At 44.6% G+C, this 19,446-nt stretch overlaps 1 protein-coding gene across 4 annotated transcripts in view; it reads right to left on the bottom strand.

Annotated features, from left to right (window-relative positions):
- MICU1 (mitochondrial calcium uptake 1) overlaps positions 1-19,446 on the bottom strand; it is an 88,514-nt gene that overhangs the window by 57,659 nt on the left and 11,409 nt on the right. For all 4 annotated transcript variants that reach the window (XM_053984392.1, XM_053984395.1, XM_053984394.1 and 1 more), the window contains exons 3-5: positions 19,242-19,403; positions 10,765-10,942; positions 5,179-5,341 (exon numbers count right to left, since the gene is read on the bottom strand). In XM_053984392.1, the coding sequence (XP_053840367.1) occupies positions 5,179-5,341; positions 10,765-10,942; positions 19,242-19,402 (502 nt within the window). In that variant the 5' untranslated portion in view covers position 19,403. The remainder of the gene's footprint in view (positions 1-5,178; positions 5,342-10,764; positions 10,943-19,241; positions 19,404-19,446) is intronic.

Raw genomic sequence — 19,446 nt, 5'->3', positions numbered from 1 at the left:
TTCTCTTTAACAAACCCAGAGTTTCCACCATGATCTGCCCCAAAATACACTTATATTTACCTGAGACCCTGCACAACACCTCACCTTTCCTTACACGTCCCTCTAGCTCCTGCAGCCAAGGGCTCTGCACCAGCCACTCACTGCCAGCAGTGTTTCAGTGACCTGCAATGATTTCCCAGCCAGCTCCCGTGGGATGTTTAACCACCCTTGTTTATTACTCCTACAAATTCTGATGCCACCTATCAGGAGCCCCAAATAAACAGCAGCACTGCCATGGAGTATCCAAGCAGGTAGCACCACTAGAAGTGTTATTTCAGAGTAGACTGACACATTTACTCACCAATACCAGGGATACAGGCTGCCACTTTTATTCATGTGATGGTACTTTAACAGCACTCTAAAAATAAAAATGGTTCAATATAAAGCAAAAATTACTTAACACTCACTGCCTGCCACAATAAGGAAAAGAGGGTGTTCAACAGCAGAACCATACTCCCTGCATTTACTTCTCTCATTTTGCGCTGGGGAGGACATTTTCATGGAGAAGGAATGAATTATGTGAAGGGAAAAACACAGAATAACTTGTTCTTGCTCTTGTTCAGCAGTAGCCAAATCTAAAATCAAATGCTTATTATATTCCTATTGATTAACAAAAACATACTTTCCATGGATTTTCTCAAAGCCAACTAATTACCACACTTGATAAATATGCAGTCAATTATTAAGCTCTTCATGTTATCTTGTAAAAATAAATCCATAGGCAGTAGGTTATAGACTGCAGTTCTAAAAAACATTTTAAAAACGAGCTTCCAGGAGAAGGACAATTATATTATGCCAAGAACACAGTTGAGATCAATTAGAAACCACCATGATTTCCTCTGGGACACCAGCAGCTTCTCACTGATGGAAAAACCTTTTCAATTCCTTCCAGTCTTGATATCCTTGTCAGATTTTTCACATTATTTGGGTAACATTCACTCACGATCTGCTTTTTTTCCCCACTGCTTAATATATAACATGGACTCCTTTATTGCCAGCAGATGAATAAAAGGGCTAATTATGAAGACTAAAAAGCCTGCTAACTGTGCTTGTGATATGCCACATTATGGCAGGAGAAAATGCTGGAGCAAGCTTTCCCCTCCAGAGCTGTAATCCAGCTTCTGATTGTTGTATTCAGAGTATTTCCCCTCTGAATCTAAAATGTAATCTGCAAGCAAACAATGAGCTGCCTGAGACTTCTCAGGGGACAACAGCCTCGTGCTCAGGTTCAAGTCCAGGACTGTTTTGTTCCAGGAAGGAAGGATTAAGGGTTCTCATCTATCTCCTCCTGCTCCAACAAGCCAGTCTCTCTGTAAGACGTGCATTCCTAACACACCTGGTCAGCCACACCAACCTGCACACAACACACAATACGCACCTGTAAACGAGGAAGCCCTCATTTATGTGACTTCCAGGACATAAGCATACATATAAATGCATCTCCTGCTCCTCCTTGGCTCTTTTCATGGGGTCTCATGTCAGGCATGACAGGCTTAAAGATGATTCTTGCCCAAGCATTGTGTATTTCCACAGAAAAAGAGCTGCACCTTGTTCAGGAGACAAATGGAGTTACCTCTCACTTGCATCCTTGCTCTGAAGAGCTCTTCAGCAGATGTACCAGGAAGGAATAGAGAGTGAATTCCCAGAAGGACTGGAATCCCATAATCTCTGGCTTCCTTCTAGGTCTTAAATATCCCAGCTGACCTCTTTGTGTAAAAGAGGAACTTTAGGGAACTGTACCAGCCCAGGGAGTTCTCCCCTCCTCATTACGTGAGTGCTTGTCTCAGTTCCTGGCTGGTAGTTGTACAGGAGATCAGATCCATATTTCATAAACTTTAGTCAAAATTACAAATAATCACTCATGCACTGTACCACCCCAGAGGCCAGCTTGTGCTCAGCTCCTCATGCCAGTTGAGACATGGAAAACAAACCAGGAGAAGCAAGCTGCACACTCTGATGCAGGCACCAGCAATCAACTCTGTCCTTCAGGGCTCCTCTCCTCTGTCACCATCCTGTGCACAGATCCTGCAGGGCCACAGCTGCTGCTTCTGCCTGGCCTTCAGCAGCATGTTTGGGGTCTCTTGCACTCGAGCAAAAAAAACCAACCCAACCAAAAAACCTTCCAAGAGTTCAGGTTTTTGAGTTGCTGCTCATTATGTGGTGAGACTTGAAATGCATCTTTCCTGTGGCAGGAGTCTGGGCTAACCAGCGAGGTTAATACAGGAATGGAAGAGTAGGATTGGTTTGGGAAGAACCTGCCTTCATTACAGCATGCTGGGATGAGATAGAAGAAGTATTTTTTACTTCTTTCAGTCCTTACTGCATAGGAAAGCTGAGCATGACACAGCTCCTTCTTAGTCCAGGATGCTCCAAAATACTAATTTTCCTCAGGAAAACAATCAGTGCACAATGGACCCAGATAAGCTTGGGGAAATGGAGGGAATCTTTGCACTTCCCACCAGAGTATTTTCAGCTTATTTTCAGCTGGTTTGGGACTGGGGTTCCAAGGAACCACCAGGCAGAAAACAGCCATCCCTTCCCATCCACTCTTGGAGAAAACTTACCTCTCAGGTATGAGAGGACATAGGAGAAAAAAAAAAAAAAATACAGGACTGCAGGGAGTAGAAATCACCACCCACGCTTCTCCTGGCACTTGAACTTTCCAGATAGCACAGAAAGATTTTTTTTTTTTTTTTTTTAACGCAGCTTTCAAGTTTAATGCCATTCTTTGGCTTCTTCTAACAAACCATTCCAAGCTCAGCAAGATCATGTCATTACTTAAGCACAGCTTGCCTACTTGGGAATGCTGTGGCAGGAAATTTGACTGAACCAGAGAAAGCAATCTACAGGAGCTGAGGAATTGGCATTCATTTTCTCCAAGCTAGCAAAACACAGGCCAGAATTAAGTTGACACTTTACTGACAATAAATCAAACTTTCTCCTATGTAATCCATAAAAATGAATCAGGCACACAACACCTTCACAGTAGATGAGCAGTTTAAAAATAAATACAACGGGGACTCAGCTACCTCATTACTCCAGATCACTTATATTCCTCAGTGTTTTCTCTCCATAAAACAGCAGAGGCATTTACAAGAAGTTACTCCCTGAAATGATGACCTGCAGCTTGAGCACACTGAAGGATTACCTCGAAGAGGTCTCCTAGGAACACACCAGGCTACATCAGAACCCCAAGAAAGGCCTTGGGATGAAGGCAGGATGCTCCAGCCCCAATGGAGGGCACACCCAAGTCGTGACTCAGGATGAAAGCAGCCCCAGCATTTCCCAACTAACCTGTAACCCCAATTATCCTATGAGTCAAAAGCACCAGCAGGGTGTGAAGTACAGAACTCATCTGGCCAGCAGGTAGCACTCTTTGTTTTCAGTTTCTGGTGTGAAAACCAGACCTATCTTCCTTTTATTTTTTACTATTAGCTTTAAAAACATTTCAGAACAAGGTTATGGCTGGTTTGACTTTATTGCAGCAATAAGTGTTTTACTCTTCTACTGTTCATTATGTGTTAAAAAAACCCATTTACTGTGATTGTGATGATGTGCAGAGCTGGTAAGGAACAACCACCCTAGAGCAGTTCCATCTAGAAGCAAACCCACAAAATTTCCCTAAGTGTTCTGAAGACAGATTTTTCAACTCAGCAAAATCCAAGATGCCTACCTTTCTGCTCTGCCTGCTGATGGGCAGCCCAAGCTCAGCTTCCATCCCATTCCACTTGCTAAAAGCACCCAAGACCACTTTCTTCCCTTCCAAGCTGCTGTGTGTCACTGACTGGCAGCATTTGCAGGCACCATGGCTTCATGAGGCTATTTCAAGAGCCAGGATAACAATGGGAATACAATGGGAAGTGAGTGGCCAAGACTGATGAATTATTATTTCCCATTAGTCACCTCTGCTTGTCTCTGAGTGAGTTGTTTGCTCAGCATTCTTCCACCTATTTGCTGTACACACCCTAAAATGCACCAAGCATGTGGAAGAAATAAAAGAAGAAACAGATGTGTTGAAATGAAACACAGGATGTTTTCAGTTTTTAAGCTTCCAGATAGGTGCTACTGCTTTTCCAAGTACCAATTCAAGGAGTTTGAGATAGACAAGATGGTAAACTACAGCCATCAATTCACATGGAAACTACAGCCATTTCCAGGGAAAATGGAAATTTAGGATGGAAACCTAAATATCAATTCACCTACATGCTTTAAACACTAATGCCAGGATTATTTTTTCTTCCCTCCTGCACATACTTCATATTGTTATTATCCAAGCACAAGGGTACACAGTATTTATTTAGCAGCTGTCATCTAAGATATCAAAACAGTTTCACAATTTGGACATAAACCCCACACTCAAATATTTAACATTTGGGGGCTGAAGTTCTTCTTTAATGTCTGTAGAAACATGGAAGTTTTAATTTGGCAAAAGCCTGCTTTTGTCAGTGTGGGAGACCAAGAAACATGATCTCCCACATCTCACCCCAACCATGAATCTCTAAAATGGAGACAAAATGAATCTCTAAATTGAGACCTCAAACATGAAATGGAGACAAAAATCTCTAAAACGCAGACAAAAGCCTCCTGCTACACCACCAACCCCAAATATTCAAGACAAGAGCAAGTATCTCTCTCCCACTTTTTGATTGCCAAACCCCACCCAGTACCACAAGTGATGTGTTTGTCTGCAACCCACATGGAATTGGGTGAAGATGGCAGAGATGAACCCTACCCTGACTAGCAGCATCACCTGGGGCTGCCTCAACCCCTTTGGAACCATTTAGGTTGGAAAAGACCCCTAAAATCATCGACTCCAACCTTTATTGCTGATGTTTTCCTTGCCAAAGCAATCTCCTTTTGTGGGTTTAGGAAGTGTTTCAGTTAAAGGTAATATTTCCCTATTAAATACAGGAGAAAGGCATCCCATCTGCTCTTCAGGGACTCACACCAGCCAGCTGTACTACACTGCAACAGCATTTTGGGAAACATGAAAGGACTCAGGCTAATTTTGGGCTTGGAGCAGGAGACCTTCAGGAGATGCTTCCTAGCCCTGGCAATCAGAGCTGGGAAGTTTACAGACCAGGTGAGCAGAGACTGGGGAGTATCAGCTCTCCTGATCAGCACCCACACAGCACTCACTCTCTGGCTGCTTCTCATTGGGGGTGATGGATCTCACGAAATCCTGCGGGGTCATGAACACCTCGGACTCGCCGTGCTCGTTGATGACCTTCAGCGTGGCGAAGTATCTGAAGATTTTGTCTGGTGTGGAGTAGGCTCTGATCCTGTTCTCATATTCCATCACCTGGAAATGAAATTCAGCCAGCATTAGGTGTGCACTGTCCCTGCCCCACGGTGACTCTCAGTCCTCAAAGAGATTTGCTACAGGACAAGTTGTGTGCAGCAACACAACTCTGGACACTTTTGGCATTATTCCTTTCAAAAGCCTTTTGAACAGCCAGAAAAACTGGACATATCAGCTGCTGATGTCCCAGGATTAAGAACAAGCACTAAAAATCTTTATTGTGAATAAATTTAGACTCTTCATGGTGGCAGAAGAAAAACGAATTCACAAAACCCCTGAAGGTGCTTTAAAAACCTGAGCATAAGAAAACACACTGGCATCACATTTGTGAATCTAAAGCAGCCCAACGTTTTAACCACAGTGTTGAAGGGTTTGATTTGTGATTAATATATGAAGAAAAAAAGTATTGGAAGGCTGGGAGAAACCTTTACTTTCAAGCAGAGTCTAGGAAAAAATCACTTGGAGCCGCAGCTGGTTGCTCAGTCACCCAAGCTCATTTTTTCCTCTTTTCTATCACATTGGCAGAGTTCCCCAGAAACTCAGTCTTCCCCACCAATCTGCTTCTACCTAACTCTGCCAGCAGTGATTTTTTTTTTTTTTTGGTACCTAGAATTATTTTCCCCCCAAACAGCTGAAATTAATCAAAGACAACAGACAGCTTTTCTAAACAAAATCCCAACACAAGGCCACAAGGGTGGAAAAAGTCACAGACACCTACACTTCATCACGTATTAGCACAGAAACTTTCCTCCTCACTTCAGCTTTTCATTCCTGCATTATATGCTGTGCTTAACAGTCCATAATGTACTTGAAACCTGCAGCTGGCCAAGAGCCACAGGAGGAAAATATCCCCACCAATGATGTGCTACAAGAGAACAGGCAAGATCAAGGGTACTGCCAAGGCAGCTGTAGATCATTCCTGGCTTTGGTCCTGGTTCAGCCTTGTCCTTAAGTTCCTGAACAACTTCCTCAGCCTGATGTTTATCAGACAGAAAACACCCTCTCTAGTTTTTCTTACTTCTAGGATAAAAAAGAGCCAAATGTTTCAAATCCCCCAAGCCAGGCCTTGGTAAAGCAAATCCTCTCTCCTCTGTATTTGCCCCAGATGACACTACCTAGAATGAAAATACCTAAAGCATTCTCCCCACTCATTTCTGCATCAGCACAGCTTTTCCAGAATTCACATGTCCTTGCATCAACCACTACAGGCAGTTCCCTCCCTCCTGCAGGAGAAGGTTTTTTTTCCCCTAGGCCCTTTGGACTTCCAATCAACAAACGTAATCCCACTTTTATTGCTTCAGTCCACAGGGTACTCCACAGCTAAGGGCATTGGAATGAGGAAAATTGCTTTATTGCCAAGCTCCAAGTAAAGATGACAACCACTTTTCCACCTCTTTCTGGCTTTGTCTACTGCTCCCACCTGGCAGGAGGCAGCTCCTCATGCCAAAGTGATCTTTTCACTTGTGGGTGCAGGCCATATCTCTACTCCTGCATGACCTGATCTCATGAATAACACCCCACCCAGCTTAATCAGCCAGAAACAGCTCAGTATTTTTACCTTCAAAGAAGACAAATAAACCCAAGGACAGTATGAAATCCCAGACTGGAGCCAAGAGCAGACACCACAGACCACAACCAGCTCCCTCCATCCATGGCAACCCTTCAACACAGCCTGCTTTCTAGCTAAAAAAAAAACCTCATTAGCCAAATTTTCCAAGCCTGTGGAAAAATTTCTTGCAAGGTGCTATCAAATGCTTTCCCTCAACCCAGCTGGGCACAACTCAACAACCCCACTGCTGCACCAGAGACAGGAATCCTGACACTTCTGCCAGTAAAACCATGTTCCATTTTACCCCACTTGACTTCATATCCACAATGGCTCTTCCCTCTGCATCTGTTTTAAGCCCCTGCTAAGATGCTACTCTCAGGCTTGTTCCTTTCAGGTGCTTTTCTCCTCATGTTTAGAATATTTAGAGTATTACTTCCACAGCAACAACAGCTTACTAACAACATGGGCTCAAAACCACATCTCCTGTCTCATCTTACAGCACAAAAATGCACAATCTGGACCAAAAGAGAAGAATCTAAACTGCTTTTTAGCATCTCACAGGCTGCTTTCATCACAACTGAAATCTCACCTCTTCTACAAGCTTCCCTACAAGAAGGGAGCAAATGCAGCCACACTTCTTCCCTTTTGCCTGCAGCTGAACTCACAATTACATCATTCTTGGTAATGAGCTAATCAGCTGGCAAAAACTGACAAATGTTGCAGCCCATCCCTCTGAGTGCAAGGCTGGGTGCAACACGAAGCCGGGTCAAGAAGGGAGCAGCCAAGATGCTGCAAATGGGGAAAACTTCACTTATTTATGACTGGGTGCTGAACATCAAGTGGGTGATAACAAGAGTGGCCTGATCCCCCAACACAAATGTGGAGTTAAGAGCCCATGTATTCGGGTGCAGACAACCATTTGTGAGGGTTTTTTGCACTGCTTCAAAGCCACCTGGACTGAAAATCATTCCAGGCAACTGTATCCTCTCTTGACCTCTCACCTTTCCCTAGTACAAACCAGTGCTTGATGCGAGAAAGACCAAGTCAAAATTCTCATCCTGCTCCCAGAAATGCAGCCTTACATAATCAGGCACCTTCAGAAAGATGATATGACCCAAAGGGAAAAATCCCCTTTTTGCATTTATTAGTAGAGCATGTACTGGAGGAGAAAGACAAGTAAGTAATCCCTGCTGCTCTACAAGAATGCAGGTGCTGTTGAGACTGTCAATGTTTATACTAAGCCTCAGGTTAAAAGAAAAAAAAACCTAAATCCTATGCTGACATGAAAATAAAGCTCTAAATTAACATCTCAAGGCACAGAGCATCACCAGGGCCTCCCTGACTATGCAGCAGCACACATCTTCACAGGGTAAATTAATTAGGACTCATTTTCTTCGTGCTTCCTCCTGTGACACACACCCAAATGAAGGCTCAGCATGAGGAACATCCCAAGGCAAGATACCTGCAGGACCCAAACACTGCCAGTACATCTTGATAAGTCAGCCCTACTGCTGCATGCAAACACTTTTAGCAAGTTAATTAACACATCAGCCCGCCTCCATCCTGTATTACAGCTCATTAGCCTTCAAACTATATTGAGGCACTCAAGTAATTTTTTTCCGTTTCTGCCCTACATATCCAGGACCTACACACTGCACAGACAACACCTGCCTGGGAACCAACCACACACAATCCCAGCACCTGAAAGTGCTTTACGTTTCACCTTCCCCCTCTCACTGGATCACTGTCTAAAACAGCAATGTCAAACTTAATTTATTGCTTCACCACTAATCATCACCTTCATTAAAAGCAACATTAGGATAACAAACAAGAGCTAAACACTTCCAATTAGGCTTAATTTTTTTGGAAGGAAAATCCCACGCTATTTTCAATTAATTAAGGGAAGAGCTGGGAAGTTTTTACTGTAGGTGGTGGTTTGTTGGGGTTTACTTAAACACGCAGAAGAGTCAAGAATCCCTGAGGTGCTACACAAACAGAGGAGCAGCACATCCTGGGAGCAGGGGCACACCTTCCCCTGTCATCTGAGCTGGCCACATTCAAACAGCTCCCAGGGTGACTCACTGCAGCGACTGCTGACCAAACACGGAGCAGGCACCTGGGACAATACCTGGCACATCCTGCGTTTAAAGGAGCTTTTGCAACATTGGCATTCAGGCCACACAAGGTACATTCTGTCTGGAGGCTGCAGAGAAAAGGCTTGTGTTGGCACAAAGATGATGAGGGCTGTCCCCAGGGAAATCGCTGCTCCTGAGTTCCTGCTGTTGGAGAAGGTACACCGGGATGAGAAGGGATCCAGGCCACACACTATTCCCATCTTTTAGGCATACCTGGCTTGTGTCTTATTTGGAAATCATGGCCATATTCCTCCCTGCCTAGTTTGGGAAGGAAAGAGCTGGTCAACACAGGCACATCTCAAACAACGGGAACAATAGTCCTTGCCTGTAAAAAAACTTCCTCTGGCTTCCCCAGCCAGCAGCCACGTCAGACAAAAATCAACCTTTACACTCACTGTATTCAAAAGTAAGAGTGTGGGTGGAGGTGGACTGTGGTTTGCTCTTTGCAACCTGCCTCCATCTGCTAACACTGGAAAAAACCAATAACCTGCTTTTCTTGAGTGGTACTGGCAAGAGCTGAAGTTGTCAGAACACCTGACACCCAGCTGCCATGAAAATTAGCAGCTTCCAAGAACCCACATTCCTGGACAATTCTGAATATCTCAGCACAGTATCTTACTACGTAACTTCACTGAGCTGCCACCAACATGTCACAACAGGAGAGAGTCTGGAGCCCCAAATACCACGAGGCACTTGAAATCTCAAGTTGTGTAATCTTTTCTGACCAGGAACCAAAATGATTCAGCAGCTCTAAAGGAAACAGCTCTTAATTTTTCATGAGAAGCTGTTAAGCCACTATATACGACTACCCACAATTTAACAGCTAATGAGATGCAACCTCCAGAATACAGGCTTAAAAATAAATATCAGAAGCAAATCATAACAAAATGGGAGTAGATTCTCTTCACAATTCCTTTCTCCTCTTTGGTGCTGCAAAGATATTACATCATCCAACGCAGCCCTATAAAACTGACATCCAGATGGGCTTAAAAAATAAAATACTGCAGTCTGCCAGCTCCCAGTTACAGGATTCTGTCAGATCAAATTACACATCCTTTAATAACAGTGGTTTCAGATAGTGCTAAACCAATTGTCAGTTCTGAGGTGCCCAAAGCTCCTGGAACTGCCTAACAGTGCAGGCAGGTCACAAGCCAACAATAGAGTTTATTACTCAAGTTTTCCTCCTCTTGAAAATGTGTCTGATCTGAAAATGAAATAGCCAGAAGCATCAAGAGAGAGCCAGGCCTAACCAAGAAGGGGGACCGAGGCTGTATTTCAACAAGCACATTTGCACAAAATAATTAAATGAAGAATTAAAGTACACCTTTCCTACAGTCCTCCCTTCCACATTCACTCTCTACTTTTTCCTGCATGCACTATATATAGTATACGTATAATGTATGTATAACCTCAGGCAAAAGGATGGACTCAGAGACACACATGCTGAATATACCAGGTGGTTTAGTAGCTTTGGCACCAATTCCCTGCTTTGTATGCACCATCCTAACAGCCATCAGTGCAGGAGCCTTGATTATCTTGGACATGTAAGCAGAGGTGGGAGAAGAGGTCTCCATTTCAGAGGATCGGTGCACCGTGCTTTCCAAATACACAAGTTTCAATGTGCAGAAACTCATGGCAACATGCTGAGAAAGTAGGCTCCCAAAAGAGTGAGGTCCCTCAGAAAATAAAGACAGGTACAGAGCAAGTTTTCCCTCTTGCAAGATGCCCAAGTTTGCTACCTTTCGGTCCCTGAACCCGGAGCGCTTCTTCTTCTTCCCTTCTGGCGGCACCTCCTCATCGCCTGATGCCACTGCCCTCCTGCCCTCGCTGCTGCTGCTCTCCTCCTCCTCCTCGTGCTTCATCTTCTCCCCTGGCTCTGCCCTCGGGCCGTGTCTGACAGAGTCTTCTGCATAGGCCCTGTAGCAGGGAAAAGAAAACACTCATTTAGGGAGTGACTGAGGGGTGCCACAAAACGGTCCTGCCAGGCTCCACCTGAGTGCAACACTGCTTACAGTTCAGTGGGGAGGGCTGCAAAGCAAAAGTAAAGTGAGCAGTCCCCTTGGAAATCAGTGTGCTTTCCCCTGTTGTAATCAAATTTCCACCCCACATCAAAACCCTGACTAATGGCCATAGTAAGTTTTCCCAGTCCAAATCACCCAGTGAATTATGTCACCCTCTCCCAAAAACTAGACATGCAAGAAACACTAGGAGAAAGGCATATCATACCTCCTCTAGCACTAATTTCCACCTCTGCTTCCCCAAAAAGATGTATTAAGTGACAGAAATGTGTTTTACCATCAGCACTGCAGGATTCAGGATGAACAACCTTTTTGTTTCAACTCAGCTGATTTATTTTCTATCTCCAGCAGCTGACAAACTGTTTTATCCCCTTCTTCCACCAATGACTCTTCTAAACACCAGTGCTGCAGGATTTATGACAACAAAACTGGAGTTGTTTGTCCTCAAGGTGCAAATAAAACTCTGGCAGAGCCCAGGACCCCTTTTCCCTTGCTGTTCAAATACAAAGATCTTCAGTCAACTCTTTTCATAGACCAAGACTCAGCACTTCAAATCATTCAGAATCAGGAGCAACTCATAGAACTGCAACTGGCAATGGGATGATTAAATAAAAAGCAGGATAAATCCCTAAGCCAAACAATGCTCTGGCTTTCCCATGCTTTACTTGTAAAGCAGTTTAGAATCAGACAGAGCTCAGACCACATTAACATCAGTGAGATGATAATCTCTGAGGATCCCTTAACATGTCACAAGCAACAAAACCAACGGTTTGACAAAATTATTTCTCCTTCTAAAGGACTCAAACAACTCAAGGAAACATCCCAGCCTGCCCATAAGTTAAGTAAATCTGCCTTTACTTTGCATTCCTAGTGATTTATTTTGGACTAGTCACAGGGTATGGAGCTTACACACAGGTGCTGCTCCTTGGCCACTTTGGTACTGCCTGGAACTATGAATGTGGTCATTTACAGCTGTGTGAGTTTGTTTTAAAAGGGCTGCCTAGGGAGAAAAACAAAAACAAACCAAAATTTTTGAAGCTTCCCAAGCTCTAAACAAAAGGCTACACATATTTCATCCTACCAGTTTCCTGGAAAACACAGATGTGCTATGTAATACTAACAGAAGAGAGTCTGTGTCTGTCTCCCCAGGAATCACAGAATCATGGAATGGTTTGGGTTGGAAGGGGCCTTAAAGATCCTCTCATTCCAACGCCCTGCCATGGGCAGGGACACCTTCCACAGCTTGCAGCAATCTCAGCACATCAGATTCCAAGAAGGAGAAATGAGGGTAAGTGCTCCATCAATTAATTTAAATGCTACCAAAATAAAAGACAACTCTCTCCTTATCAGCAGCCAATAATTCACTGACAGCACAGTACAAGACAGATGGGAACGGACTAAAGAACTGCAAACATCCACAGTACTGCTGGGAACAAGACACTTTATCATTTATGGAATGGTTTGGGTTGGGAGGGATTAGCTTAGATAGGGATTCAGAGGTTTCTAGTCCACAGTGGGACAGAACACAGCTCCATTACAGGGGTCTGATGTAATAAAATACACAAGTGTTCAGTCAAGAGCAGCATTAATCCTGCCTTTTCACATAAAAATGGAGTTTTACACACTTCCTGCTTTGAAAAGGCCCTGAGTCTCAATTTGCCAATATATATTTTTGAGTCTCACAGCAAAGCACCATCTTTATGGCCTCCACCAAACTTTCAGAGACAGGATCCAAACCTGGCTCCTCCACAAGTACCTTAAGGTAGGGAAACTCCTTCCCCAGAACAGTCCAGCAGCTGATCTCTCTTGGAGCATGAAGTCCATGCTGGCACCTGTCCTAAAGCCGTTCCTGAAAGTTTAATCAGCACTGGCACACCCTTGAGGAGCTGTGGGTTTGGCTGAAAATGCAGCTGCCAGCTGAGGCTACAGCAGCAGCACTTGGAAAGCCCCTGTGCAGGCAGGACACCCATCTTAAATAGCTCTGAGGGAACCTCTTGGGAAAAGGGACAGAAAAGCAATAGGAAATCACCTGCCTATCTCCACAACTAAGCTATTGCATAGGAAACGTGCTGCAGAATAGCTGTATCAGGAAAGATTTGCTCCTGTAATGTGTGACTGACAGCTAGCAGACCAGGGAAGGGATAGATGAAATTGAAAAATCAAACTTTTCCAGCACATCCCACGCATTCCTTCAATCCATCAGGCTGTCAAGTCAGTTGCTCCAGCGATACAGATGGAGGCTGTTTGAACAGTCAGCTTTTTCCTCCCTCTGGTTTATCCAGGTAATTAACTCAGCTCCACAGCCAGATCACTATCCCAGCATCCAGGAAAATGAGCTAAGGAGAAAGGCAGAGTCTGCAGGCTACTTCTCAAGCAAGGTTTTAACAGCTATTCCTCACCTCCAGGCCACTGGCCAAACTACTACTGAATTAACCACTGAAGGCGCAGCTCTCTACGTGCACCTTCTCTGTGTATTTTACCACCCTCTGCTGAAATCCATACCCAGCCCACATAAAAAAAGCCTTTCAGTGCAGATGTCAAGTATGGCTGGAGGAAAAAAATCCCATAGCTCCAGAAATATCCACCCTGCTGGCCTTCCCTCTCTCCTCCCATGCTTGATGAGGCTGACTTTGCAATGAAATTCCTGGTGCTGCAGCTTCTGCACAAAGGGAAATGAAAATACAAACACCCCCCCTTCACTCTGTGCCAAGACCAGCCACCAGCCTTTCCCCACAGAGTGGGCCTGCCCTGGATCCTGAACCCTACTGCCAGGCTTCAACCATTCTGATCTCTTTTCCCCTCCAGTGAACTGAATTTGAATCAAAGACTACTTCCCACCCACTTAGCAATAGCTCCTTTGAATCCTTGGAGAAGGCCAACAATGAAGTGTAAGATTAGATTCCTCATCCTCCCCAAAAACACTGAGCTACCAGAGGCCTGCAATGATAAATTCTCTCTTGGGGAGCCACTCTTTAAGAGAGCCAAACACATGCAACCATAGGATACACATGCAGGAAGGATGCTGGGACTCACACTGGGCATTGGCACAACATTCCAAGTTGCAGGTCTTCCAAAGAATCACAACCCCTCACTTGAAAGTATTTTTCTTCTTTGAATGACAGAAGCAGAACAGCATGAAAAAAATCACAAAACTTTGTGCCAGAGATAACAGTGCTCAGTTATTCTAATCCTGAAGGCAGTAGCAAAGCATTCAGCTATCAGTTGCTGCTCAGCCTCAGAAGGAAATGTAAGAGATGGGCACTCAGGAGTCAGCAAAGATGCTGTCAGCAAACCAGAGGCAGGAGGGAGGAATCCTGCCTGACACGTGTTCCTCAGCTGACTAAGAGTTGCCATTCTCCCTGTGTGTAAACATCTGGGGACATCCCAGTGAGGTTTAAAAGCCATTTCAGTCTTCAGGGCTTTCATGCTGTAATGCAAAAGCAAGTTAGGACACAACATTCATAAAAACAGGCAACCTCCAGGGATCAGGAGAACTTCCAGCAAGGAGCTCTGGCTCATCCTCAGCTCAACCATATTCAGCACCTAAATTAGTTACCTGAAACTTTAATAAGGAATTCACCAGAGAGGTGAAGAGCCACAACCCAATTTTTCAGAGTGTTGCCACACTCACAGGGCTCTTTACTACTTTGCTTCCCTCCTCATCTCTCACATACTCAACACCAACACAAATTGGCACAATGAATTTGTGGCAAGAACTCCACAAAGGTAGTCACCCTAATGCTGCAATGTCCTGACATTACCCCAATATCCTTGTGAGCATAAATCTGGTATTTCTTAATCCAGGAGATGCTGCTTTCATTTCCAAACAGAGCTGACCACAGTGGGGTATAGGGCTGTGCCCCCAGGATCTGATCCTTTCCTTCCCCCATGTCCATGGGAAAAAAACCCAGTAATTCAGCCAAAAGCCACTGGAGAGAACACAGTGTTCTTTCAAGACACCACTCCCAGACCAATGTGTCGTGAAGTCTTAGGAAAAAACCCTCAGCACAGCAATCCCAAGGAGAGTCTCTTAAGTGTGTCACCTCTCACAAAGAATTTAAAAAAGCATAAAATTACAAAATGCTTTGGGTTGGAAGAGACCTTAAAGATCAGCTCGTTCCATTCCCCTAGTATGTAAACACATGAGAACTCTAAAAATAAACTCACATGAATAATACAATTTTTCATCTTTTCTCCCATACATTAGGTTAAGTTGTACCTGACACATCCATAGCTATAAAACAGGTTTCTCCCCTCTTGACTATGTGGTTTCCTTTGTTTTACTACAAGAGACATTTTTGAAGTCTCTGTTTCAGCTGGCATATTTCCAGCAATTCTCCCATTAAAAATGTATTTTAAGCAAATTACTCTAAAGCCCCTGGGACACTGGTGCAAAAAAAATCAGTGCATTCTTAAACAGATAGAATCCCAAAACAGCTGGATTTGGAAGGAACCTTAAAGCTCCTCCAGTGCCACCCCCTACCATGGGGAGGGACACCTCCCACTATCCCAGACTGCTCCAAGCCCCATCCATCCTGGCCTTGGACACCTCCAGTCAGCCACAGCTGCTCTGGGCACCCTGTGCCAGGGCCTCCCCACCCTCCCAGGGAACAGTTCTTTCCCAATATCTAAACTAATCTGGCCCTCTGGCAGTGGAAGGCCATTCCCCCTTGTCCTGTCACTCCAGACCCTTGTCCCCAGTCCCTCTCCAGCTCTTCTAGAGCCCTGTTAGGCACTGGAAAGGGCTCCAAGTTCCCCATCTCAATCCTTCTCCTCTCCAGGTGAACACCCCCAGCTCTCCCAGCCTGGTTCCAGAGCAGAGGGGCTCCAGCCCTGGGAGCAGCTCCGTGGCCTCCTCTGGACTGGCTCCAACAAGGTCCATGTCTGAGGCAGCAATTTCCAGAGCAACACAGGTGTCTTATCCTTATTCTTACCACTAATTTATTCACATTAGGATAAGAAATGGATCATTAACTAAGTATTTTAGTCTGTCAAGAAGAGCACTGGTAAGACTCTGCTTACAGAGGTCACTCTGTGCCCCCAAAGGTACCTTTGCTCCCTTACTTCATTCAATGTTAGACTGATTAACAAGCTTCAGTACCAAAATGCCAATGTAAGTGCTTTCAGATGCCCACAGATTCAGCCAAGAAGGGCTGTGACATGAAGAACAGATCTGCAGCCATTTCCTAACACTCCAAATGGGTATCAGAAACTAGGAAGTACAAGTTTTACACCAGGATCAGCAATAGAATATTTTTTACGAACGTTAAGCTTGCCACAAACTGTGAGGTTTAGTACTTCTCATATATTAGTGCCTCATTTAGAGTAGCCAATGACTGCACCAAGATTAATTTCAATTAATTCAGTTCATTATGCCAATGCCCAGATACTTAATTGCTTCTCTTGCCAGCTGGAAATCCTCAGAGTTTAAGTTATTGCTGAGAAAGGGTAAACTTCATTAGTCTTCTAAGCTCAGCTATTTGCACTGCTCAAGTATTCCTTGCCACAGGAAAACTGAGCAGCATGAGCTACTCCTGTTGTATAATAATTTAGATGAGATACATTCCCCAAAAGCAGGCAGCAAGACTTCCAGAGGGCAGGGAAGGCAACAAGACCAACACTTACCTGCAATGGACCAAACAAAGATTCCACCAACCCACCTCCCATCTTAGGAAGACACAATTAAGTCTATCCTGCATCATACAACCATAGGATTTTTCCATACATGTCTTTTCACTCCTTGATTTCTTCTTTACCTTTGTGTGAGCTTCCTTACCACAGCACTGGTTTCTGCTGCTGCTCAGAGCACATCCTACAGAATCCACCTGAAATACACTGGTTTCAGACTGCACCTGAGAATTCCTGTCTTTCTTCATACCACCACCATCTCCTACTTATTTAGCCCAAGAAACTTAAAATTTTGAACTGCTTCTTGATCTGGCCTGGTACATCTTTAATGCCTTAACTGTAAAGAAATATTTACATATTTATCTCTTAGAACAAATTAATTCTGTGATTCTGTAATTGTATTTACTGCTACTTCCTGTACTAACTCAGGACACACCTACCTGAGTAACTGAGGATGTCATTACAAACATTCTGTATTCACCTACTCTCAAACTCTACTGATCACCTAATATCCATTTTCAAAAAGACAAAGCAAATTTACACTTCATCCCTTATTTCTTTAAACGAGGCTAAAATGCCCACTTGAAAGTCCATTTAAAACTTCCACAGATGTCAGTATGAAGAATTTTCTACATCAAACATATCAGTTTTGTTCCTTGTTTTATTCAGCAGCTTTATGCCAAGTAATTAAATTAACATCGTAAGCTTGGGTGCACTTTTATTTTACAGTTGCTGACGTTGAGGATTTATTTTATGGCTCAGATAGGAAAGGAATACTTGAAAGTCTGTATAATTCTATTTAGTGCTTTATAAATTTATAAAAGATGAAGGAGACAGAGCAAGGAAAGTCAAAACAAGTAATAGCAGCAAGTCAGCCTCTCCAGATTGATGAGAGCTGTGTCTTACTGACTGATTTTTATCAATGCTCTCAGCTGAGGAAGGTGCCCAAGGGCCTCCAAGGAACAGCAAAGTACTCCAGGAATACTACAAAAATCCTTCCCTGACCCAGCACTCCACACAGCACAAGCACCATCCTCCTGATAAAAACACCAGCACCTGAAAATGTAGCTGGTTTTAAAAGCAGAGGCACCTGCTACAGAAAGGAGATATTAACTCCATGTCTCTGGGACAGCTTTATGTAGGACATGATGTCCTACTGACTTTCTGATCATGTTGAGGAAAAGGTTTGCAGTGGAAAAACCCCACTCTCTTCCCTGCTGGAAAAGGGGAGTTATCCTGGCCATTCCCTCAGAGGCACTTGACTGCATCAGTGCAGATCATTAACAAGATGCAGCACAAAACGACACTGTGCTGGATCACAGTGTTCTTCCTCCACTAAGCAACTCCTCTTAGCAGAGAGCCAGCTTTGACAGCTCTAAGGAACAGCCAGAAGAATTCCCATCACCTTTCTCCCACTGCATTAAAACTTGAGCCTTCTAGCCACAGGTGAGCAGAAACCCAGCAACAAATCACGAGTATTGGAATGAAAAGAACACAGGCTTTCAGCAAATATTTTATTTTTAGACTCTAATTGCAGTCATGTGCTTGAGTGACACTGCTGGTGCCACGCTGCTCCCACATGATGGAAGAGAAGGGAGACCCTGTTTTACTTCAGACATGGCACAGCCCCAGGGTTCAGTGAGAGTCAAAGCCCAAACATCCCCCCTTCAGCTAAGTTACAGGAAAGAGCTTTGAGCCTCAGAACCCATGAGGTGTCCTAAGGCTCTGACCCTTAAAATCCACATAAACCATGTGTGCTGCTACCTTCCCACCCGAAGACAGACTGTCTCCTTCTGCTCCTCTGCTGCATTTTATACATCAAGCAGCCAGCAGACTACACAAAAAAAGAGAGGAGCAAACCCTGCCCAGATGTGCTGTTTTAGTCAGAAGTTGTGAAAGTGAAGGTTTCTCTCTTCACACCACCACAAACCACCAGGCAGGGAGGAAAAGAGGCAGGAAACCACATCAAAGAGCCCATGTGAGACAACGCCTCACCTCGAGCTCTGTCCTGAGCACTGCCAGCAGCAAAGCAGCTCCTCAGGGAATCACCCACAGCCATTCACAGAATTCACAGAATGACCAGGTTGGAAGAAACCGCCAAGATCATCATGTCCAACCCAGCCCCAACACCTCAACTAAACCATGGCACCCAGTGCCACATCCAGTCTGTTTTTGAACACATCCAGGGATGGGGACTCCACCACCTCCCCGGGCAGGCCACTCCAGAACTTCATCACCCTTTCTGTAAAAAATTTTCTCCTAATATCCAGCCTATATTCCCTTGGTGCAGTTTGAGACTGTGTCCTCTGCTTCTGTCAGTGCTGCCTGGAAAAAAGAGCCCAACCCCACCTGAGCACAGCCACCTTTCAGGGAGTTGTAGAGAGTGATAAGGTCACCTCTGAGTCTCCTTTTCACCCAGCTGAACACCCCCAGCTCCCTCAGTCGTTCTTCACAGGGCCTCTGTTCCAAGCCCTTCACCAACCTTCCTTCCATGCAGCAGCAGCAGGAGAAGCGGGAGCGCCACAGGTACTTACCAGGGGCAGGAAAGAAATTAGAAATTCATATATTACCTCTGCCAAAGGAATCTGGCACTCGCTGTGGCTGCAGTGGTCCCCAGGAAAGCTGCCACCATGAGCCTACGCCGGGTGCCAGGGTGCTGGGCTGTCCCATGGTAACGCCGCGACACTGCTGCCAGCCCCGCGGCCACGGGCAGGAATCGCAGCCGGAACATCCTGCAGAATGAGAGCGCTGCTTGAGAACAAAGTTTCCAAGTGT

The sequence above is a fragment of the Vidua macroura genome, chromosome 8 (assembly GCF_024509145.1).
Source record: "Vidua macroura isolate BioBank_ID:100142 chromosome 8, ASM2450914v1, whole genome shotgun sequence".
Classification (NCBI taxonomy): Eukaryota; Metazoa; Chordata; class Aves; order Passeriformes; family Viduidae; genus Vidua; species Vidua macroura.
Note: the sequence above shows the minus strand (reverse complement) of the source record. Positions and strands in the feature narration are given on the sequence as shown.